This window comes from Hibiscus syriacus, unplaced genomic scaffold (assembly GCF_006381635.1).
Source record: "Hibiscus syriacus cultivar Baekdansim isolate YM2019G1 unplaced genomic scaffold, ASM638163v2 tig00110013_pilon, whole genome shotgun sequence".
Lineage (NCBI taxonomy): Eukaryota > Viridiplantae > Streptophyta > Magnoliopsida > Malvales > Malvaceae > Hibiscus > Hibiscus syriacus.
Window position 1 is genome coordinate 2192871 of NW_024062563.1, and position 26161 is coordinate 2219031.

General features: G+C 36.3%; 2 protein-coding genes across 2 annotated transcripts; one reads left to right on the plus strand and one right to left on the minus strand.

Moving 5' to 3' along the window:
• Window positions 1-4093: 4093 nt before the first annotated feature.
• Window positions 4094-4429, plus strand: LOC120212350 (protein transport protein Sec61 subunit gamma-like). Its single transcript, XM_039210694.1, has 2 exons — window positions 4094-4226; window positions 4314-4429. Exons 1-2 carry the CDS (start codon window positions 4133-4135, stop codon window positions 4427-4429), a joined length of 210 nt encoding a protein of 69 aa, XP_039066625.1. The 5' UTR covers window positions 4094-4132.
• A 6771-nt stretch (window positions 4430-11200) lies between these two features.
• LOC120212511 (ribonucleoside-diphosphate reductase small chain-like) lies at window positions 11201-12276 on the minus strand. The gene has a single exon (XM_039210791.1). The coding sequence runs from the start codon at window positions 12259-12261 to the stop codon at window positions 11272-11274; it is 990 nt and encodes a 329-aa protein (XP_039066722.1). The 5' UTR covers window positions 12262-12276; the 3' UTR covers window positions 11201-11271.
• Window positions 12277-26161: the final 13885 nt, after the last annotated feature.

Below are 26161 nucleotides of genomic sequence, written 5' to 3' on the forward strand. Positions count from 1 at the left end.
CAGCAAGAAGATCATGTGCCTCCATATTTTCAATCATTTATAGAGACATTTGATTTCCGTTATGCATCCTTGGATTCTCGCTTCACTTCCATAGAATCTCACTTCTCGACTATGGAAGCTCAACAATTGGAAATTCTCTGGGAGATGCGTGCAAATAATGAAGCAACCAACGCTCGTATTAATGAACTCACTCATGAAATGGCAGCTATGCGAGCTTATTTCCCACCTCCCAATCCTCCTACGGATGCTTGAACTTTGATCTTTGCTTTGCTTGTTTGGATTGAACTTATTGTTAAAACATTTTGAATGTTTTTGGATTGTTTATTTTTTGTTGTTCGAACTTATGTTTAATACATTTGGTTTGGATTTCGTGTTTATTTTGCATCTTTAGACATATATGACCAATTATCCATTACATGTTTATGAATATTGATTATGAAACTAATGGCTAACCTCTCTTTTGATTGTGTTCTTAGCAGCTTATGTTTATATATATAATCAATTGGCTAAATGATTTCAAAACCTTGTTTAAAATCTTTTACGAGTCTTTTTGATTTAACAAAAAGGGGGAGAAACGTTAAAAGCGTTTTTGAAGAGGAGTAGTGTTAAAGTAAGGGGGAGTAGTATTTTTCAAAATCAAAATTCATTTTGAAATTAGAAAATCTTAAAATGTTTTGTTATATCAAAAAGGGGGAGATTGTTGAAAACATTTTGTTGTTTCGATATAACAAATTAAATTAAAAGAATTTTAATTTTGAAAATGATTTTTCTAAGCATATTCGATATATTAAATCGAATATCAAAATATTACTCAAAGTATTTCAAAGTTCATTTTAAATCCTTACTCAAGTGTAAAATTAAGTTTTAATCTTAAAATAATTCAAAACGATTTTACAAAATATTTCGAACCATTTCAAAGCCAAAAATTCCAGATTGCTCAGAGGGAACCGATTCCCCCTGAATAGGTTTGGCTCCGAGAATTCCAGTATGCTCGGAGGGAACCGATTCCCCCCCAGGGGTACCGATTTCCCCACTGTTCAACGGTCGAAATATTTGAATATTACACTTAGGGAACCAATTCCCCATGAGGGGTACCGATTCCCCCCACGCTCCAAGCAGAAATATTAATTGTTTTCACACTTAAACGGCTCCAATAACTTCATTAATGATCCCTAACGTTCAGAAGTGATTCAAGGTGTATTTAAGCAAGCTTAGAAGCCATTGATCAATAACAAGAAACATCAAGCAACTAGAATCAAGAGAGAATCAAAAGAGAAAGCATCAAACCTCAAGTTTGAGCATTTCAAGCCTATTTTTCATTCAATATTCATTTTACTTTCAAGAACACTTATTGTGCTCAATTGTATTTATTCTTGAGTGTTCACTATTTGTTCTAGAATTGTGTAAACATATTTTCCTTGTGAGGTTTTTCTTGTAAGTTTGCAAATTTGTAATATTCTCTTTGAGAAAAGAGTGTTATCAAGAATTGGGGTATATTCTTGAGGGAGTTGTAAGGTTATCTCTTTGGCCTCAAAAGAAAGAACAAATTAGTGAATTTGTTGGAAAATCCTTAGTGTAGATAGCTAAGGTAGTGGACGTAGACTTTGGTTGATAAAGTCGAACCACTCTAAATCGCTGTGCAATCACTTTCAATTTTCTGCAAAAGCTTCCATAAAATTTTAATTGCCAATTCACCCCCCCTCTTGGCTGATTCCGTCAATCGATTAACTCAATAGTTTATGAGATTTATATGATGTTCTAGATTAGCGACTATACTACTAGACTTTATAAGCTCAGTGTTCGTATATTTCCGTTTACATGTTAGTATATTGAGTCATTCAATGAGCACCATTGTAGCAGAATTTCCAGCATTCCTCACAGAGTATTGATTGGTTACTTGTAGTGGGCATGTGTATTCATAGGACTCTTATGTATTATATGATGTTTTAAACTGTGTCATGGAGCTCCGATTTATAGAAAGGATTTTATTACTATTATTGATGTCTTTTAAAAAATATATGATATTTTAAATGAAAAAAAGATTAGCCACTTCAGTGGTTCCAGGTGACATTCAAATCCTCCAGACTTCGGGTCGGATCGGATTAGGGTGTTACACTTTTAATTTTTTTCAAAACTATACTTAACGTTTAGTTTTTATTTCATTTTAGTACCCTCTTAAAAACTTAACATCAAATTTTGGGGGGAAATGAAAGTTAAGTTACTAAAATAGTCCAAAACTGATAGTTTAGGTACTAAAAACCTTAAAGTTTTAATGACGGATACTAAAATGAAACAAAAACTAAACATCAAGTAAGATTTTGAAAAAAATTGAAAGTTTAGGTACTAAAACGAACCAAAATTAATAGTTTAGAAATTAAATGTATAGTTTACCAAAATATAATTATAAAAATTTACTTAACTATCATATTACCATTTCCATTAGATGTTAATCGTCACTTACTTGATTGATAGCATTTTAATAGTTTAATTCAAGAAACAAATTTAGCTTAACTGTCAAAATAAATTATTCCTCATAATTTAAAGAGTATTTGAAAAGTTCACCCATATATTTTTTTGGTAAAGTATACATATGGTCCCTCGACTATAGGGTGTTACTTTGTGGAGTCTCTCAACTATCAAAAGTTACAAAATGATCATTTTTCTATAGGATGTTGTTTTGTTGAGTCTCTCGACTATTAAAAGTTACAAAATTATCACCCAATTATTCATTATATTCCAAACTTGTCTTTTTCTGTTAAAAAATGACAGCAATTTGAGTTTGATGTTAATTTGTTGTCTGATATATGATAGTCATTTGAGATTATGTGATCAGATTTTATTATATCTCAGGCAACATATTAATATACAACTCGGATTATCATCAAATTTTTAATTGAAAATGATGAATTTGAAACATAATGAATAGTCAAGTGACTATTTTATAATTATTAATAGTTGAAAGACTCAATAAAGTAACATCCTATAGTCGGATGACCATTTTGTAACTTTCTATAGTCGATTGACTCCACAAAATAGCATCCCATAGTCAAGGGACCATTTGTATACTTTACCCTTTTAGAATGGCTTAAATATAAAATAAGTACCCAAACTATATTATTTTTTATGAATAGGTGTCTAAAGTTGCAAACGTTACCAATTTAGGTGCTCAGGCCGTCAACGGTGTTAATTTCTCCTGTTAAGTGACACGTGTTACAATCCAATAATTTTAAAATTTTATTTAAAATTAAAAAATTAAAATTATATATATTAAAAAGCATAAAATTTTGAAATAACCTTAAAACTTTAAAAACCTTCATTTCAACCCCTAAACCCATATCGGTCATTACCCTTTGTTCGACGAAACTCCATCTAACCTTACCTCCCCCGGCTACCAAAACCCCCTATGAAATTGTGATCGATTGATGACAGACCGATGTTTTTAGACCCCGTAAACTCTAATATAAAAATTACAGTCCAACGTGATTCCGACGATCAATTGATGACAACTACCGTGGTACATGACTAGGAGGATGATAGGGAGGACAACGGCGACAGTGGTCGTGACTGGAAAGAGCGACGACAATGGGTTAAGGTTAGAATTTGGGAATTTTAAGGATTTTGAGACTCTTTTATAATTTAAGAGAAATTAGTGTTTTTATAAAATATAATAATATTTTCAATATTTTTTTAAAAAATAAAAAATTTAAAATCACCTTATTGTGACATGTTACTTAACGGAAGAAATTAACATCGTTGACGGCCCGAATATCTAAAATGGTAACGTTTGTAATGTTAAGTACTGCAATGAGTCAAAAAATACTATAGACCAAAGTTTTAAATAGCGGTACGCAACCGCGATAGTGCCCGCGAAATAACGGTAGCGCTGCATTTCGATATATCGGCTATACCCGCAATAGCGCCCGCTATGGCCGCAATCGTGGTAAACTCGACATGACCGAAATTGCTACCGCGATTTGAATCCCTACTATAGACCCCTATTCATGAAAAACATTATAGATTAGGCTATTATTTTATGTTTAAGCATTTTAGAATTTGCACTTATAATACATCTATAGATCTAAAATGTTCCGAACTTTCTTCCCAATACCAAAGCAAAACCAGAACAAAAGAAATGGACGCAATTGATTCAGTTTTTGATCCGCTAAGAGAATTCGCTAAGGATAGTGTTCGTCTTGTCAAGAAATGCCACAAGCCCGATCAAAAAGGTTACTCATTTTTCCTCTCTATTTTTCCCTATTATTGGGTTTTATTGATCGATAAGAATTCTGATCGAAAGATTCGTTTTTTTTCAGAATTCACGAAGGTGGCGTTTCGTACAGTGATCGGATTTGTGGTCATGGTATTCGTAGGTTTTTTCATCAAGCTCATCTTCATCCCCATTAACAACATTATTGTTGGATCTGGTTAGGTGTAGCTCGATTCTTTCCATTTTAATTTTATTTTTCATGTTACTTTGTTGGTTTATTGTATTATTACTCGTTATTGATGTGATATTGATCTTAACATATTAAATAAATAAATAAAGCTCCGAAAACCCACAATATCTGAATTTTTGAAAATCTGGTTGCTGATTACTCTAGGAAAATAGAATTTGCCTGAATATTGTAGGTTTTTTACTGGGGAGAACTTGAAAAATGAGTTAGTTTTCTTAATCTGATGTATCAGTTTATTTATGAATCCTTGTTTGGCATCTAAGTGGTATTATTATGTAGAAACTAGAATGAAACGATTTTGATGCTTAAGCTTGTCTTGATATTGTGATTTTGTCTTCCTTGGGGGATATTGTACTCAACTGATCAATGAAATTGCTTTTTTAAACACAACTTGTGGCAAAATGGTTTCCAAACCAATTTTTCTTCCACTAGAAAGCATTAGAATGATTGAAACTTGCATTTTAGATAATATAATGAAAAAAGGCCGAGTCTGTCTTCAAGATGGGCAGTTATTATGTTACACTAATTCGGGTATAAAATTTGGGTATGTTGAAATTTCCCCCATAGTTCTTTTGTTATTAAAAAAATCCTTGGAGAGTCATTTGCCCATACTCTTATCTGAATGTGTCAGACATGGATTGATCTCTCAGTTCTTTTGTGTTATTACTGTTAAGGGTTGATGACTAAGAAGTAAATGATGATCAATTACATGTTGAAAATTAAATAAATGTATTATTTGGGGTTAAGTCTAGATTATGCTGGATTAACAACTAAACAAACTGATACAATGACATTAATTTCTCTACTTTGAATGCAACTAAGTCCATCTGCAACCATTTTCATTTATGAATTATTGCGTATTAGTTTAAATTTTGCCATGTTTCTTCTGTACTCATGTTTTGATCTTATTACCGACTTGCAGGAAACACGAGAATTGGTATGATTTCTCTGTTGGGAAATAAACCGAGTACAAGTAATTTCCCTATAACCAGATTAGTGAGAATGCGAAATAAAAGCGAAAAAATAATACTCGAAATTGATAACAGAGTTCAGCCAATTATGCCTACGTTTCCGGACTGCTGCAGATCTTTTAATAAGAGAGAAAATTTATAGGTATTTACAAAACACTCACTACTCACAAGAAAACTCTCTAGTATTGGGAGAAAGAAATGATTTGGGATGCTTTTGAAGCTAAATGAGCTAGGTATTTATATTTGAAGCTTAAGGACTAATCTTATAAATTTACACCCTCCCCATGTGCATTTGTTTTCCACCAGCCGCCCATGTTTTATATTCAACAATCTCCCACTTGAAGACTGATTTTAATATGTCTTCACACCTCGATCAATGCAGTAGTTTTTCAAGACTTCTTACTCTAGCATGCTAACTGAAGTTGAACACAACTTCAGTTTGTCCGTAGTCACCATCTTTGTCAACATGTTTGTCGGATTTTGAGCTCCACTAATCTTTTCAAGTTTCAAAATCCCATCTTCCAGAAGAGACCGGATAAAATGATATCTTAATTGTATATGCTTCGTCCTGGAATGAAAAGACGGATTCTTTGCTAGATGGATAACACTTTGACTATTGCAATACAAGACATTGTTTTCTTGTTTCTTGCCTAAATCTTCCAAGAAACTTTGGAGCCAAACCATCTCCTTGCTGGCTTCTGTAACAGCAACATATTCTGCTTCAGTTGTGGAGAGAGAAATTATCTTCTGTAGTTGAGAAACCCAACTCACTGCAGTATCTCCTAAAGTATAGACATACCCTGTAGTGCTCCTTCTGATGTCAACATTTTCGGCTAAGTCAGCATCTACATAACCTGTAAGTATTATATCTCCACCATTGAAATAAAGTGCTTTGTTCGTGGTACCCCGTAGATATCTAAGGATCCATTTGACTGCTTCCCAGTGTACCTTGCCCAGATTATTCATGTACCTGCTAACAGCTCTCACTGTATGAGCAATATCTGGTCTAGTATAAACCATAGTATACATCAGACTTCCAATTGATGAGGCATACGTCACATTTACCATGTGTGCACGTTCTTCCTCTGTCTTTGGTGAATGTTCTTTGGAGAGTCTAAAATGAACACCTAAAGGTGTACTTATTGGTTTAACATCTTGCATGTCTGAACCTGCAACGAGGATGTCATCAACGTACAATAATAAAATAATGAAGCTGTTGTCGAACCTCTTGATGTAGCAACAATGATCTGCTTGGCATCTGGTAAAACCACTGCTACTCATGAAGCTATCGAACTTCTTGTACCACTGTTTAGGAGCTTGTTTTAAACCATACAAGCTCTTCTTCAACCTGCATACCAGGTTTTTCTTGCCTGCCTTTATGAAGCCTTTTGGCTGCCTCATATAGATTTCTTTCTCAAAATCACCATGAAGAAAAGTTGTCTTCACATCTAAATGCTCAAGATGTAGATTCTCTGTAGATACAATTTTCAACACCAGCCTGATTGTAGACAGTTTCATGACTGGAGAGAAAATTTCATTGTAGTCAATACATTCTTTTTGTTGAAAACCTTTGACAACCAATCTTGCTTTGTAGCGTTTGCTCCCATCGTGCTCTTCTTTGATCTTGTAAATCCACTTGTTGTGGAGAGCTTTCTTGCTTGGTGGTAATTCAGCTAATTCCCACGTCTGATTTGACATAAGTGAGTCTATCTCATCTTTCATGGAAGACTCTCACTTGATTGAATCTTCCACCTGCATTGCTACATCATAGAACTTTGGTTCACAATTGTCAGTCAGTAACAAGTAGTGCAAAGAAGGCGAATAACGTTGGGTTGGTTTAGGAATTCTGGAGGAGCGTCTTAGTTCCGGTGTAACTGGTTCTTCTTGAACTGCTTCAGGATTGATTTGAACATTATTTCCAAAAATCTCCTCGAACTCAGCAAATTCCTTTGTTTCAGCTTCGGTATTGGAGCTACTTGATTCTATGGTTGACCTGTCTTTGTACATCACATTCTCATTGAAAATGACATCTCTGCTTCTGATGATCTTTCGATTTTCGTAGTCCCAAAACCGGTAACCGAACTCATCACCACCATAACCAACAAAGATGCATTTGTTGGACTTGGCATCAAGTTTGCTTCTTTCAGCATAATTTATGTGTATATAAGAAATACAACCAAACACTCTTAAGTGTGAAAGGTTTATTTCTTTCTTGCTTCAAACTTCCTCTGGTATTCCATCATCCAAAGGAACTGAGGGCCCACGGTTGATCAGGTAAGTTGCAGTGTTGATAGCTTCAGCCCATAGCAATTTGGGCAATCCGACATGTATACTCATACTTCTGGCACGTTCATTTAGAGTTTTGTTCATGCGCTCTGCTACGCCATTCTGCTGCGGTGTCATGGGAACTGTTATCTCTATCTTGATCCCATTATTTGCACAGAAATCTCTGAATCTACTATTTCTGTACTCTCCTCCATTATCAGACCTCAACCGTTTGACTTTCAAACTAGTCTCATTTTTCACCATGGCCTTTCATTTTCTGAAGATATCAAAGACTTCTGATTTCTTCTTCAGAAAATAAACTCACCCTTCCTTGTAGAATCATCGATGAAGGTGATATAATATAGTGAGCCTGCAATGGATGGAACTGGAGATGGTCCCCATACATCAGTATGAACCAACTCTAACTTTTCAGCTTTGGGTGTCTTGTCAATCTTTGCAAAACTGACTTTCTTTTGTTTGCCAAAGATGCAATCCTCGCGTAGTCCGACATCTACACTTTTTAGATCCGACAGCTTCCCTTTTGACAAAAGTGTCTTCATCCATTTCTTGCTCATATGGTCAAGCCTTTTGTGCCATAGGTTTGATTTTCTATCAGCATATGCTACTGCAATGATATTCTCTAAATTTGAGGTTACATAGAGAGTACCAGTCTTCTTACCACGAGCAATGACGAGTGCTCCTTTGGTAATCTTACATTCACAGCCTGAAAAGGTTATACTATATCCTTCTCTATCAAGCTGTCCTACTGAAATCAAATTTCTTTTGAGGCCAGGAATATGTCTTACTCCTATCAGCTTCCAGGTGGTCTAGTTTGGCAACTTTAATCGGATGTCTCCTTTTCCGACGATCTTCTAGGTTTCATCATCAGCTAGATGAACCTTCCCAAAATCACCAATGACATAGTTCTCCATGATTTCTTGGCATGGGGTGGAGTGGAAAGATGCCCCTGAATCCAAAATTCATGATTAAATCAGACTTTTGACGCTTAGAATCATGGCATCACCTGTCTCTTCTGTCATGTTGGCAGATTCCTGTACGCCGGTATCTTTCTTCAGTGCTCGGTAATCTCTTTTAAAGTGACCCTTCTTGCCACAATTATAACAGGTAAAATCTTTCTTTCCCGTTCTTGATTTTCGCCTTCTGGATTTCGATCTGCAACGATTTGAATTTCTTTCTGAAGTTCTCCCTCTAGACTTCGTGTGCAAGGCTGAGGAGCTTGATGCTTCTCCCGATTCTCTCCGTCGAATTTCTTCACTCAATACCAGATCTCGAACATCGTCGAATTTTAATTTGATGTTTCCCGAAGAGCTGCTGACTACTGTAATAGTAGCATTCCAACTGTTTGGTAGAGATGATAAGAGAATTAAAGCTCTAACTTCATCATCGAATTCAATTTCCACAGAACTCAACTGGGTTGTGATTGTGTTGAGTTTATTTAGTTGTTGAGCCACTGATACCCCTTCCGACATCCGCAAATTGAATAATCGCCTCATCAAGTGAACTTTGTTTGAGGCCGATGGCTTCTCATATATACTGGAGAGAGTCGCCATAAGACTTGTCGTGGTCTTTTCCTTTGCTATATTGAAAGCAACATTGCGGGATAACGTCAGTCGAATAACTCCGAGGGCTTGTTTGTCGAGAAGAGCTCAGTCTTCATTCTTCATGCCCTCTAGTTGCTTTCCTGAGAGAGGTTGATATATATTTTTCTGGTACAGAAAATCCTCAATCTGCATCTTCCAAAAGCCAAAGTCTGCACCATCAAACTTCTCAATTTTCACCTTCCCTTTCGTCTGCAGTCATCGCTCCCACTCGAATCTGGCTATTTTGGATCGTTTCTGACAATTCTTGTGAAACACCATGTATTAGAACACCTCCGTCGATAAATTCATATCACCGACAAAATTTTACTATTCACAAATTTCACTATTTACTTGAATAGTAATGAATAGTAATCTCGTAAAAAAATTGACAAAATTCACAACCAAAAGCTCTGATTACCAGTTGTTGGGAAATAAACCGAGTACGAGCAATTTCCCTATAACCAGATTAGTGAGAATGCGAAATAAAAGCGGAAACATAATACTCGAAATTGAAAACAGAGTTCAGCCAATTATGCATACGTCTCCGGACTGCAGCAGATCTTTTACTAAGAGAGAAAATTTACAGGTGTTTACAAAACACTCACTACTCACAAGAAAGCTCTATAGTATTGTGAGAAAGAAACGATTTGGGATGATTTTGAAGCTAAATGAGCTAGGGTATTTATAGTTGAAGCTTAAGGACTAATCTTATAAATACCCTAAAGTATAATGACTCAATTTGGTAATTATCCCTTTCATTTTTTTCAACAATTAACCTCCCATTTACTATTTTTCCAGCCGCCCTATGTGCATTTGTTTTCCACCAGCCGCCCATGTTTTATATTCAATATTCTCAGCATCAAGGCAAAAGATAGAATTACATCATCTGAGTTCATAAAGTAATTCAAACTCAGACATGGGGTTCTAGTTATCTTTATATTTAGTTTTTTTTGCAAATGATTTTTTTTAGTATTGCGATACCATCCTGTTGAAAAAACCATAATCTTTTGCGACTTCTGGTCAAGTTTTTATCATTTTCCTCTGGACTGTTTTTCCTAGTACTCTCAAATTATATCTTTCCAAAGAGTCTCTTATATACCTTTAATACTTAAAAAAAAGTTTAGATATCTAATTAGTTTAAAAATAATTTCAACGACCAAACTATGACCTTCATATCATTAAATTTTTGAAAATTTTAATTTTTTTAAAAAAGGTAAATTATAAATCTGGTAATTAAACTTTACTATTTCTTATCTCACCCAATATACTTTAAATCTTTTTAATTTTTTCATTGAATTTAATACATTAGATTTTTTTTGTTACTCAACCGATTTCTCACTAATAGCATTATAAATGGGTTTTTATATTAATGTAAAATTTCATCATTTTAGTGAAAGTTTTGTTTCTTTTTAAATGACAATATCTTAACATTGTAAACTATTTAACACCATAGTGACAAAAAGACTCAATATATTAAATTTTGGTGAGAAAATGGAAATCTTTTAAAATTTAATGAGTAAAATAAGAAAGAAAATAAAATTTATTCATGAATTTCGTAATTTACATTATTTTAAATTACATCATTTTTTAATAAATCTACTTAAAAACAAGAATTAAATCATTTGTTAATAAAACTATTTAGGAAAGAAGAATTATCATGTAAAAAATTATATGTGTTGCTAATAATTAATATTATAGTAATGTCTTTTATACTCATTATTTAGAATGAAAATAATTTTTTTTTAAAATTATATTTTTATTCTCAATAAATACGCAATTATTTTGTTTAAATCTAATATTAATTATTATTTATATCATATTATTATATAATATACATTACTCCTTACTTGATAATTGAAATTTTTTATAACAATTTTATTCTCAAATACAAACAAAATGGAGTATTTACTATAAAAAAAAAGGGACATTAATTAATATAAAATACAAAGGCAAGCAAACACAACATAATATAAGCAAACCCTAAAATTCCTCATCCATCTTGAACTCATGGGTGCCGCCATTACCGTTCAAACTCGACATGACGGACGCTTTCTGGTACTCACCAACTCTTTTCTCGAAGAAATTGGTTTTCCCTTGCAACGAAATCAGTTCCATCCAATCGAAAGGGTTTACAACATTGTAAATTTTCCCGTACCCTAACGCTCCCAACAACCGATCCGCTACGAACTCGATGTACTGACTCATCAAATCGCTGTTAATCCCTACTAACGCACAGGGAAGAGCGTCGCACACAAACTCTCTCTCTATGTCAACGGCCTCTCTTACTATCCCCTTCACGCGCTCTTCGCTCAGCTTTGACCGGAGGAGATCGTACAGCAAGCAAGCAAAATCGCAGTGGAGGCCTTCATCTCGCGAGATTAACTCATTGGAGAAAGTTAATCCAGGCATTAACCCGCGCTTTTTCAACCAAAATATGGCGCAGAAACTTCCAGAGAAAAATATCCCCTCAATGCAAGCAAAAGCGATCAACCGCTCGGCGAAAGTTTCTCCGCCGTTGATCCATTTCATAGCCCACTCGGCTTTTTTAGCCACGCACGGCACCGTTTCAATGGCACGGAAGAGGCGGCTCTTTTCCTCCGAATCTTTGATGTAAGTCTCGAGAAGCAGACTGTACATCTCGGAGTGGATATTTTCAATGGCGATCTGGAAACCATAGAAAGCACGCGCCTCGGAGATTTGGACCTCTTTCATGAACCGGACGGCAAGATTTTCAAGGACGATACCATCGGAGGCAGCAAAAAAGGCGAGAACGTGTGTGATGAAGTGGCGCTCGTCGGCGGTGAGCGTTTCCCAGTGTGGGAGATCGGAAGACAAATCGACTTCCTCGGCAGTCCAAAACGACGCTTCGGCTTTCTTGTACATTTCCCAAACCTGTGGGTATTGGATCGGAAACATACAGAACCGATCTGGGTTCTCGGCCAATATTGGCTCTTCTGGAATTGAAGGCATTTTTGGGGAAATGATAATAGGAATTAGGGGGGTTTTCTAAAGAAATGATTTTGTGGTGAATAAATTGGGGAAAGGGGGAGAGGGCATTTATAGGCTAAAATGAGCGCGGAATTTTGAAAAATATTTTTGGAAGAAGCTTGCCGGGGAAGATTAAACCGCGGAGGAGGATAATTTGGGAATTTTGAGGGGATGAGTCTACGTGTGGAATTGTGATTGGATAGTAAATGATTAAATTTTGAAAATTTAATGGAGCGGATAACGGTCGAGCGTACAAAGGAAGCTTTTGATGCGAAAATATTTATATTTTGAAAGTTGGCGGGAAGTATTAATGGCGCCGTTCATTTTATATCTTTTCGGAGTTTTAAAAGTTTGAACTAAACGTAGTTTGCAAAGTTAGGTGGATATTTTAAATAGATAGGGAAGGAGGGTTCATATGTGTTAGTGTTACCTTCTCATGTGAATCGCACGTTTTACGTAGTTGGCTCAGTTTTCAGAAAACTAAACTGGAATGCGAGACGGTGTGTGCAGCGGACAACAAAGACGGGACGACGGTCGATTACTCTTCATTTATCCACTCGCCAAAAACAACCAATAACAGATCAGATATTAAGGCGAAACAAGCTGAAATGATTGGAAAATAATTGAAAGCTTATCCTTCACGAAGTACGACAAAAATAGCGACGAGATGGAATGATACCAGTTGGATTTTGCTCGGAAAGGGATGAGGAGCACTACAGCGTAGACGGTGTGGTCAACCAGTGACAAGATCGACGGAAAACATCGAAACAATACGTGACCTCTTTATTTTCTTACGGAGTTTAATGTCGGTCTACGACGAACGATAATGCTTTACGAAACGGGGTTAGTTGGGATTTGATTGGATGAGGGAGGCTCTTTCGAAGGTGGTGGCAGTGACTGACATCGGCGATCGACGGACGAGGATGGATATGGGTTTCTTACAACTTCTTTCTTTGATTTGTGACCAACGACGGTCGTTTTGTTTACTCATAGGGTCAAAGCTTGATCAGGTAACCACGATGAGCGTCGTGGTGGTGACGGTATAAGCTACTGCCGGTCGGAAGTCGAAGAATAGAGGTATGGGGTTAAGGGGAAAAAGGGATATAATTTAAGTTTCATACGGGTAAAGTTTCCAAATACCCCTTTTAGAAAGAAAATGGATTTTAATACCTAGTTTAAAAATAAATTATTACTTCAACCTAATTAGCTAGAGAAGCATGACTCAATGGTTAACGTGAAAGAAAAGATTCTGGAGTATATGAGTTCATATCTCACTACCACATTTTTTTGAACAACAATGGATAAATCTGAGAAAGAGTCCATAAACTTTTAGGGAAACCCAAAAATTAACCTAAAACTTTGAAAACTCATAAATCAATCCCTAAAATCAATTAAATAAAAATTCAATTAAGATTATTAATGTTAACTAAAATTTTCGGAGTGTGACAACGATGAACAGGGTGGTGACAAAAGCAATTAAGGATGACTGACGACCTACCTTGGCGACTAACGACGACGGATTAAGGTATGACGGTGAGGCTTGAAGAACAAAGATACTAGGGTTTTGTCGAAAAGAGGGAGGCGCCGCAGAGATATAAAAGTCAGGGCAAAGGATTATGTTAAAAAGAAAAGTGGGAAAATTTCAAGCTAAGCCATCGAATTTCCTAGGGTTTACGAAAATAGAACTCAAGTTTCTATATTTCCAATTTAGTCATTGAAGTTCAATTTAGGAATTAGGTCAAAATTTTCCAAATTTTAGGGTTTTTAATTTGGAGAAATTTTAGGGTGTTACAAACTCATTCACAACTCGAATACGGAATACTTTTTTTTCCTTTCCCAGCACTCTTGCAAGTTACAAGTCATACTTTGTCCATTCGATAAAGATAAATAAGTGTCTTCGGCTTCGAGAGATTCAACTACAAACAACACTTTGATCCCTTTGACATGTCTGTCTTTTGTGTTATAGATACGCTTATAGTGCTCATCAACCCCAGTAGATAATGTTCTCCCTCCATAACTACGTGTATTACCAGTAGCTTTGGAACCATATAAAGCAAATCCATCCGGCAAACAGTGTTTACTAGCTTTATTGCCTCCGTGCTTCTTCCAATACTTGTTTCCTCTGTCCTAATTGTTCCATTGCAGCACAAACGCACTGAAGCTTCTACAAGGTAGCAACATACATGAGAGGCATAAAATATGACTTCAGGGGCATTGAGGATGTTCTAAACAAATTGGACACTGCACTGTAAACGGGGTGTAAATTGGATTACTTCATATAAATGATATCCTCCCATTGTAAATTCTTTTCTGGATCCATCGGTTCAGGCCAGTAATTTATGAAACAATGATGAATAAAAGTAAATTCTTACTAGATGAGTACTGCTTAAAACCACTCTGACAAAGTTTTCAGTCCATCGGAAGTCCCGAATTTCTAATTGCCGAAGCGCGGTGAGATTTTGAAGTTGATGTGGCATAGAACATGGTTTATCCCATCTGTTCAACCTCAATTCTTCAAGGGAAGTGTGGAGGTGGTGGATGGAGGCAAAACCTGGGAATTCCTCTACCTCTTCAGAGAAGGGACCCAAGACTCTTTTGGGAACCTATTAAAGTTTTCATAAAGATGAGAAAGAAAAGCTACACAAAGTTATTATCTTTGTTTAGCTATGAAAGCTAAACAAAGATGAACTGAGTTGAGGCCAAGATATCAATAACATCGGCCACCAGCAGTGGACCAAAGCACTCAGCGTCATCTCTTTCCCATCTCATTCATCTTAGGGTACTGTAAATTTTCAGTAGCCTTTGCTATAGATATAACATTGACAAATAAAGGTGTGCCTGGATCTCTAGAGCCTAAACAAACACAAATGGTAGCAGGTTAACTTAGAGAGGCTAAAGGATTTGAGAAACATATTTTTATAACAAACACATCAAGATATACAGAACGGGAGAGTAAAACAAACACCTTATTATATAAATATGTCAATGTGTTGGTTTTCAAAACTGTTTCGATCAGAACCATTGTTTACGTGAACTGGCATCAGATGAATACCATATGAATATATAATCTCAGGTTCACTGGAAGAAAAACATTGCAATGAAACAACGTTGATGTCTAACAACTCTTTATCACAAAGGGAAAGATCCAAAGCTTAAATACAAGACATGTAATAAAGGCTCCAATTTCCAAATGTAAATTCAAACATATAAATACAACCAATAAAATGGAGCTTTAACAACATGTCTAAATATAATGAATCACAAAATAAGAAATTCATAGCAGATGAGTTTCACCAACTAAACATCAACCATTTTTTTTAAAGGTGGAGAAGTCATTGAGGAGAGCTTTACATTTTATCAGATCATATGTAATCATGTTTTTAAGGGAGGGGAGGAACAACAAGAAGGCACAAAAAAGTAATCATCAAATAAACAATGAAGAGTATTATAGGAACCATGTGAGCATACATTTACTATTGAAATTTGAAAGGGTGATATTTATCTAAGAAAAGTTTTCAAAAATCATTCCAAAAGCTTGTAGAAAAGAATTAGATTATATGAAGAAAATATGGAAAAATAAGGGTTGAATCATTTTAAAGATTAAGAAAATTAAAGATTGCACCTTGGAAGTCTAATGCGCTTAAGCAAACCAATTAAAATGGACCAAAATTTGGGGTTCGTGGGATCTTGCACATCTCATCTCTATTTTCTTGTAATCGTGGACAACCAAATATACGAAACAAATGCAAATTGGAGAGGCGTTGCAAGGCTTCCTTGGATGACAGATGCACCATATTTGTACAACCCCAATAACATAAAATTCGAAGATAGGAGAGGTTTCCCAACCACTCTGGCAATGCTTTAAGTCCACTGAAGTACCGAATATCTAACTCTTCAAGTGCGGAGAGGTGTTGAAGTTGAAGTGGCAAAGAACATGGTTTATCCCGTGCATTCAACCTCAATTCTTTAAGGGAAGAGTGGAGGTGGTGGATGGAACCAAGACCTGGGAATTCATCCACCTCTTTTGAGAAGGGCTCAAATTCCAATATCTTCAAACTTGTGAGGCACCCAAGGCTTTCTTCTGGGAGCCTTTTCAAGTTTTCGCAATCATAAATACACAATTCCTTTAGTTTGCCTACATCTTCTGGAATTGACTCCAGATTATTATACTCATCTATGAACAATTTGCATCTTAGCAGCCTTAATTTTAAGAGAGAGGACAAACCATCTAAACGAGTAATGAGTTTGTTATAGTCGGAGAAGAAGAAGAAGAACGAGGAAACGATGGGGATTTGGGAATGGAGGAACGACGGTTAGGGATTGAAGAGAGAAATTTGGGAATTGAAACTCGAGAAGAAATTGAAGCACAAGAGGGTCATGTGCTTGACTTACCTGACGGGTTGGAGCAGACCAAAGAAGTACAAGGCAAGCTGGAGCGGCCCAACCATGATGGCCCAATACCTGCAGTAGCAAAAGAATGATATGAGACAATCTGTTAAGCATTCTGTTATTTAGGAATGCCAGCTAGCATCTTTAGATTTTCCGTACCAAAATTGTAACTAAATAATACCTGCTGTGTAGAACATATTTTCTTTATGAAATGAATGATGAATTTTCTTCTCTGTAAACTCTCCATCTTCTAAATTCTTTTCTCGAATCTCTTTATTATTCTCTCAATCCATAAAAAATTGGTATCTAGAGCCTTGACCTCTGACAAGTTCAGTGGGCATGACAAAGAAGAATCAGAATATGGCTGAGGTTGATTTATCTGGTTTGCAAAAACAGATGGAAGAATTAACAGCGTTGGTGAAACAAGGTCAAGAGGAGACTAATCCACCTAAATGGTGGGAAACTCAAGAAAATAGAATCACTGCACTAGAGTCAAGGATGTCTACTAATCAGGGTTATGTTGAAGAACTATTAAAGATTTTAACAGGTAGAAATGGTGAGCAAGAAAATTCTACTGGTGAATAGGTACAAATTCCTAACACTTCCAAAAATGGTGATAAGAATCCTGTTTTGGTTACTGTGGTGAATGAAAAAATCAGATTTACTTATAAGACTGATGAAACTGGGAATTTAAAATCTAAACGAGATGCTTGTTTAGCCCTTAAGAACAGTTCTAAACATAAGAATCAGATGGGGGAAAACAGTGAATCTAGACCTGATGTGTTGGGTTATGAAGTAGAAAGAAGAGGCACAGGGGGTTCATTTAACAGTTTAAGGACTATGTGGCATAGACCTAAAATTGAACTACCATTTTTTGAGGGGGTCAATCCTAGGGGTGGCTTCAGAAATGCCTGAAATACTTTTCTATTTGTAGTGTTCCTGTTGAGCAGAGAATGGAGGTATCTACTATATATTTAACAGGCAAAGCAGAAATTTGGTTTGATGGTTATATAATGCAGAAACGCCATGTAACATGGCATGAGTTTAAAGCTGATCTTTTTCACAGATTCAGTGACAGATATTTTTCTGATATTGTAGAAGAGTTCACTAAATTAACTCAGAAAGGGTCTGTGGAGGATTATCAAGAGAGATTTGAGGAGTTACAAACTCATATGCTTTTGCAGAATCCTACTTTAACTGAGGAATTTTTTGTATCACTTTTTATTAGTGGACTCAGAGATGACATTAAACATAGGGCCAAGGCTTTAGATCCTAAGAACTTGTCTGAAGCATGTAAACAAGCTAAGCTTTATGAACTGTCTGTTGAGTTTGAGAATAGAAGGTTGAGGCCTTCTTTTAAAACCCCACCCTACCCAAACCCCATTAATATTTCTAAAACATCTTCATTGCCAACAAATACAAAACCTACATCAGTACCAAACCCAAAGCAGAATCTTATTGATTACAGGAGGCAAAATAACCTCTGTTTTAAATGTGGTGAGAAATTCCTCCCAAATCATCAATGTAAAAACAGACAGTTAAATATGATTACTGAATAAATTGACACTTATTCAATGGAAGTTTTTCCTACAGACACAGATCAGTGTCCACAAACAGAAGAAGAAACCCTGGGAATCTCTACGAATGCTATTATTGGCTCCATTGGCCATACTACATTGAGAATACAAGGATATATTCAGGGCAGACCATTGAATATTCAAATTGATAGCGGGAGTACACACAGTTTCTTGACTCCCAAATGGTCTGATGCTGGCATACAAATTACTACCCCTTATCCCTTGGACATCACTGTGGCTAATGGCCAATAATTATTCAATTCTGCTAGATGCAACAAAGTAGAAGGACAAATGCAGGGACACACCTTTACACATGACTTCGGATTGCTTAAATTGGGGGCTGTGACATGGTATTAGGAGTTGATTGGATGAAATTATTTAGTCCTATATTGATGGATTTCAATAACATGACATTAAGTTTTGACCATCAAGGAGAGCATATTTGTATTCAAGGAAAACAACCTTCATCAGAATTACAGCAGATTTCAGAGGTTACATTACTTAAGATGACTGCTTGGGATTTAGATATTATGGGTCACATTATCCTATTGACCATGGCAGGAAATTCTCTTCCTATACCTACTGAACTCCAACAAGTATTGGAGAAATATAACACAGTTTTTGTTGAACCTGAAGGGTTACCTCCTGAGAGAGTTCATGATCATGCTATTCCACTTAAGCCTAATGCCACACCAGTTAATCTAAGGCCCTACAAATTTCCTCACAATCAAAAAGCTGAGGTAGAAAAACAAATAGCTAATATGTTTTCTTCTTCTGTTATTCAGCCTAGCAGGAGCCCCTTTGCCTCTCCCTGCATTCTTATTAAAAAGAATGATGGCACTTAGATATTTTGTGTGGATTACATACAATTAAACAATATGACCATCAAAGATAAATTCTCTATTCCTATAGTGGAAGATTTATTGGATGAGTTGCATGGGGCAATTTATTTTTCAAAAATTGATTTGAGATCAGGCTATTGGCATATTAGAATTAGACCAGAAGAAATTTACAAGACAACCATTAGAACACATCAAGGCCATTATGAATTTAAGGTAATGCCTTTTGGCCTTACTAATGCTCCTGCTACATTTCAGGCTCTTATGAATGGATTATTTAATTCTTTCCTTAGAAAATTTGTTTTAGCTTTCTTTGATGATATCTTAGTGTACAAAAGTAGTGTGCAAGAGCATGCTAAACATTTACAGCTGGTTTTGGAAGTTTTGCAAGAAACCCAATTATTTCCAAAATTGTCCAAGTGTTTTTTTGGACAGACTGAGGTAGAGTATTTAAGCCATATTATTTCGGCTGCAGGGGTGTTTACTAACCCCAGCAAGGTAGAAGCTATGCAGACTTGGCCTAAACCTAAAACCCTTAAATCTCTCAGAGGGTTTTTAGGTCTAATAGGGTATTACAAGAGGTTCATCAGAAACTATGGCATTATTAGCAGACCCTTGACACAGATGTTAAAGAAAGATGGGTTTCAGTGGACTTCTACAACTTATGCTAGTTCTGATGCTATTGGAGTTGTTTTTTCACAAGATGGTCGACCTATTGCTTATTTGAGTAAAGCTCTAAGCCCTAAACACTCAGCAATTTCCATTTATGAACGTGAATATCTTGTTATTCTATTATCTATTTCAAAATGGAGACATTAATTGGAGAGTAGACCTTTTATCATTAAGATTGACCATGAACCATTAAAGTTTCTTTTAGAATAGAAGTTGACTACTATTATTCAGAATAAAGGGTTGACAAAGCTGTTGGGACTGGACTATACTATTCAATATAGAAAGGGGAAATCAAATGTAGTTACTGATGCCTTATCTAGAAGATGGGAGGATCAAGCTCAATGTTTGACTATGGGGGTGATAGTTTTGATACCTACTTGGGTTCAAGAGATTAAAGAACTCTAGCTCAAAATTGGATTTCAATTCTAACTATTAATTCTATTACTGACAGTAAATGGAAGTATTCTAAGGATGTTCTTAGATATAGTGGTAGAGTCTATATTGGAGCTAATGGAAGCCTTAGATTGAAGGTTATTCAAACCTTGCATGACTCTCCTCAAGGTGGACATTTAGGAGAACAAGCTACATATTATAAGATTAGGCCAAAGTTTTATTGTCCAAATCTTAAAGCTATGGTTGCTACTTATGTGAGATATTGTGAAACTTACCAGCAAACTAAGGTGGGACATGTAGCAAAACCTGGTTTGCTACAGCCCCTACCTGTTCCTAATCAAGCTTGGGAAACCATTATTATGGATTTCATTGAGGGTTTACCTACTTCACTCAAGAAAAATTGTATTTTGGTCATTGTGGATAAGTTTACAAAGTACAATCATTTTCTGTCCTTATCTCATCCTTATTATGCAGCAGAGGTAGCTAAACTCTACTTAGACAATGTTTATAAACTGCATGGCTAGCCTAAAATGGCAATTTCTGACAGAGATAAAACCTTTACTAGTGTGTTTTGGAAAGAATTGATGAAATAGTTGGGTACTAAGACACTTTTCAACACTACTTATCATCCAGAAATAGATGGACAAACAAAGAGGGTTAATCAGTGTTTGGAGCAGTATTTAAGAGGCGTTTATTTATATCAACCTAGTCAATGGGATAAGTGGCTACCCCAGGCAGAGTGGTGGTACAACACCACTTACCACACTGCTCTAAAACTTACTCCTTTTCAATCCTTATATGGGTACAAACCGCCTATTATGGTTTGGCCTACAGACACTACAGTACAGTCAGTCATTGACATCATGAACAGCAGAGAGCATATCAGACAATTGGTTAAACAACAACTAGAGTTAGCTAGTAATAGAATGAAGCAGCAAGCATATAAAAGTCGGTCAGAAAGGGATTTTAATATTAGAGATTTGGTTTACCTGAAATTGCAGCCATACAGGCAAACTTCAATTGCCCTGCGAAAGAATCTAAAGTTAGTAGCCAAATACTATGGATTATACAAAATACTAGAATAGATAGGAGAGTGGCTTATCGATTGGACTTACCAGATTCATCGAGACTCCACCCAGTATTCCATGTGAGCCTCTTGAAGAAATTCATCAGGGATTCATCCAAGGCTGCAACATATCCTCCTGCAATAGAGGAAGACGGTCAGCTACGAATCAAACCCTTGAAAATTATGGGAAGACGTATCGTAAATCGAAATAGCAAACCAGTAACTCAGCTTTTGGTTCGATGGGAGAATTTGGATGAAGCAAATGATACTTGGGAAGATTATTCGGTTCTAAAAGGGCAGTTTCCTACGTTTGATCCTTGGGGACAAGGCTCGTCTCGTGGGGCGGGTATTGTTATAGTCGGAGAAGAAGAACGAGAAAACAAGGAGGATTTGGGAATGGAGGAACGAGGGTTAGGGATTGAAGAGAGTAATTTGGGAATTGAAGCTCGAGAATGAATTGAAGCACGATAGGGTCATGTGCTCGAATTACTTGACGGGTTGGAGCAGACCAAAGAAGTACAAGGCAAGCTGGAGCGGCCCAACCATGATGGCCCAATACCTGCAGCAGCAAAATAATGATATGAGACAATAAGTTAAGCATTATGTTATTTAGGAATGCCAGCTGGCATCTTTAGATTCCCCGTACCAAAATTGTAACTAAATAATACCTGCTGTGTAGAGTATATTTTCTTTATGAAATTAATGATGAATTTTCTTCTCTACAAACTCTCCTTCTAAATTCTTTTTTCGAATCTCTACATTCTTCTCTCAATCCATAATAGAGCCTTAAGTTAAGGTAATCCCTCAGGGTTAGTTTTTTTAGAGTAGAGGAAAATGGTTCATCGCCTATCCAAGCCAACTGAGAACACTCGACAATCTTGAGTTTCTCTAGAGAAGAAAATCTACTCATTCTTGGAAAACTGTTTAGATTGTGACATTCTATAAATTTCAACACTTTTGATGATGGACATGCAGGAATTGTCAGCTCCACTTCTAACCATTCTTTTAATTCTTTCTTATTCTTTAGGGTGAAAACTTCCAATGCTGAAAATAAGACGAGTGGATTATTCTCCTCACAACCATTCATATAAAATTCTTTTCCTATGCCCCTCACAGTGTAAGCCATCTATTTCAAGAAATTTGAGAATAGGATATTGCCCAAATGGTGGAAGATTCTTCACATTCTCACAACATAATAGTTTCAACTCAACCTGATTCACGGGTTGAAAAGAAGCACTTGGGTCGCTACCAGTCTTCCCTACCAACCATGATGGATAATACCCTCCCTTAAAATCCTCCATAGTTAAACTTTTCAAATTTGAGTGAGGTTCCAACCCTTCCAACACTTCTTCATGAGGTTTCAACCCTTCCAACACTTCTTCATCCTTACGACGTCCTTCCCAAAAGAAATTCCATCGTGAATTCCACTGGTATTGCAACTTCTGTAATTTTTTCTTCTCCCATAATCTTGCTCCCCTAGCTTCTTCTTTGTCTCTAACATTCTGAAGATGACTTATGACCAATTCTCCTCCAAGTTCAACTAAATATCCCAATTCCCCAATTCTTCTTCTCCTTTTGTACCGATCTCAAATAATGGCAAAGTTCGAAGACTAGTTAGCCAGTTAGGCATCCTACCTCGACAGGAACATGATGTCCATAACTGATATATAAATGCCTCAAGTTGACTAAACTTTCCATTCCTCCAGGAAGGTGTTCGAGCTCGAAGCACCACAATAACCTTAATGTCTCCAAAAGGTAGAGATGAGCAATGGACTTTGGTAGTCTCTTTATCTGAGTTCTCGAGATATCAAAGTATCTCAAATGCTTTAGCTTGCCAATTGAATCTGGCAATGAATCAATATAAGCACCACAAAATTTAAGAACTCGTATACCTTTGAAGTCCCTTACCATGTGGATGAAACTGCTGGAATTTAAGAATAAGGAGTGCAACAATTTCACATTATCAAACACATTTTGTTGTTGCCTCGTACGTGAAACAGGCCGAGCAAGATCATGAACCGAATCATGCATCTTACAACTTGTAATGGAACCGTACAAATCCTTTTCCGCATCCTGCAAAAAAGAATTCGATAACAAGTCATTGAAGTACCCATTACCAATATCCTCAAACGCCAATTGTGCAATTCCTCTGGGTTGTTGAAGAAAGCCTTCAGCCATCCAAAGTTGGATCAATTGCTACCTTTCGATCTTAAAATCCTTGGGAAAAATAGAACAGTATGCAAAGCATTGCTTTAAAGACGGGGAAGACAATCGATCAAAACTTAATCTCATAACATGTACAATCCCTTCATTCTTTTCTATTGAACCCCAAAGAGAGCTATCTCTTAATGACGACCACTCGTCTCTATCCCATTTGTTGCACATAGTTGCCTCTATAACTATTGCGACCAATGGCATGTCTCCAGATCTATGAGCAATATTCCTTCCAATAGCTTCTAGTTATGGCGATAAGGGAGAGTTTCCAAATGCCATTCTTTGATAATGGAGCAACACTCCTCATCTATCATTGCCTTAAGATGATGCTTATGATCAGGAGGCATTTCGCTTACTAATGCAACATTTTCACTACGGCTAGTGACAAGAATCCAACTTCGTTTACTTTCATTTATTCCCTGCAAACAGCCTCTCAAGTCCTCCCAGTTTTTAATGTCCTAATTTCACACATCATCGAGGACAAGAAGGAAGCTCTTATCTTTCAACTCATTTTGTATTCTCGAAGCACAACATCCTCGTTCTTGATATCACAATGTTTTCTAGTTACAGATTCTAACATCTCCACTAAAATCCTTTGGACATCAAAATTTTCAGCCACACAGATCCATATTATTGTGTTGAAATGGTTCTGTATTTTGTCATTGTTGCATATAGACTTTGCTATAGTCGTTTTTCCCAGACCATCCATGCCTGCTATGGATGCTATTGACAAACTTTGGTGAGTGGCTGAGGCAATCAAGAGATCAACTACTCTTTCGATATCAACTTCCCTTCCAAAAACCCATGATGAGTCGACAAGGGAGTAGGTGCCTCCTTTTACTCCTCTAGACACTCGAGACGAAATTTGAACTCGTTGTTGGAAGTCTTATCTCTGTGGCCAGAAGGTTAACATCCTTAATGGATTGGATAATATTATTAACTTTTTGGCCATCTTTAGAGCAATTGCCATGGGATTTTTGGAGGGACAAAAGAAGATTCTGATATGTGTTATATTTCGGATGTCCACCTTTCTGCGAATATGCTCGTAAGCAAGTTCATCCAAGATATCATCATCCTTAGAAGCAATATCTCTCAGCTGCTCCAACCAGACTTTGACAGACTCATCAAGTTGCCTCCTCTCTGCATCTTGCAAGAAAGCTCGAGTGAGAGAAAGTGAGGAACGAAACTTGTTCAGGTCGTCCTTGAAATCCCATGCAAGGTTGATTGGGTCTTCAAGGATGGAGATAGCCTTGGACAGAGCCAATTGTACGGCTACACTGATGACAGTATCAGCCATTTTTGAATCGGTGATCAAGAAAGCGAGGAAAAAAGCTTGGAGATGAGTTTGAACGAAGGTCTGAAAGAAAGAAAAAAACAGAGAGTTGGAGTGAATTGGAGACAGAGGATCCATCATTCAGCTATAACATAATTCAAAGGAATCTTCTTTATTGAAAAAGTTGATTGGTGGTGTGCTACTTTATTAAAGTTAAAACCTTTGTTTCATTATATAATGACAATAAACCCTCCACTTCCTTACACTCCTTATCATCCATCCAGGTTCTTTTCTCACCAAGAGAGCTAGTTGTACATGTTAAGGGGTCTTGATGTTGAAGATCAAAAGGGTTATCCAAAAGAAGCTTTTGAGTAGTAACTGAAGGATGGGAGAATTTGATACGTTCCATGGCTTCAATCAATTCTTGAAGACAATTACATTCTTCAAGCAGAGCGATTACACCTAAATTCATGGTTCTCCCATCACGGACATTCAAGGTTTGAATAGTTACTCTCTAGATTTTCACTTGTAATGCTAACTCTATCCTTAAGGTCTAAGGGTATTCCTAATTGGCTGTGGTTATAATATAATGTCCCTGAAATAAAATGAGCCTAATGATAAACAAAAGTAAATTCTAATCATATGAGTTGAAAGGAAGCACAAGTAAGTTCTTACCATCTTTTTTTCTTTAGAAAAACATGAGCTTACTTCTCATCCTTCATCTTCAAAGTTCAAACACCCGGTTACTTTCCATTTTTATACAACCTTGATCCGAAGTTCATGCATTCAAATGGGATTCGAAATAATAAAATTGTTGACTTGAGGAAAAATAATAGAAACAAAAAAAAATGTATAATTATATAAACATGATATGGGTGTCGTTTGTTTGTTAAAGAACAGAGGGGGAATGGGGCAGAAAACACCACAATGGAGGCAGCAGATAAAATCTCCAACCGAAACCAGAAGACAAAGGGCAGCCAACGTGAAATGAGACGATCGATTCAAGAAACTCAGACGGTGGATGAAGGTGGAAGGTACAAAGAGAATGGTTCAACTGATAGCTTTTAGGAAATCAGGGATTCAAAGGCAACATTCGGTGAACTCCAAAAGATGAGAAGCCTAATACTTAGAAGAGAAGCTTGCGAATTTTGAAGAAAGAGATCTTTCATGATAGTCGGTAGCAATTGAAGGTAAGGGTGTATATCGTTCTATTCACTTAATTCTTTTAGGGTGAATTACACTGACAGTCCCTTATATTTTTCATCCGTTTGATTTTGATCGACGGTTAAAAATAATAATTTTGATTTCTTACATCAGTTCAGTTTTAATCCCTTGAACGTTAATTTCCGTTAATCCATCAACAAAAGTTAAAATGTCAATTAAAATATAAAAAAAAAGTTTACATATTTTCTTATTCTTGTTCGACACTAAAATTAACCCTTCTTAGGCTTTTCTCTCT

Excerpts from the sequence above, each read along its gene's own strand:
- LOC120212350 (XM_039210694.1), top strand. The coding sequence starts at position 4,133 with ATGGACGCAATTGATTCAGTTTTTGATCCGCTAAGAGAATTCGCTAAG. Across the intron at positions 4,227-4,313 it reads CCACAAGCCCGATCAAAAAG|AATTCACGAAGGTGGCGTTT; the intron begins GTTACTCATTTT and ends GTTTTTTTTCAG.
- LOC120212511 (XM_039210791.1), bottom strand. The coding sequence starts at position 12,261 with ATGCCTTCAATTCCAGAAGAGCCAATATTGGCCGAGAACCCAGATCGG.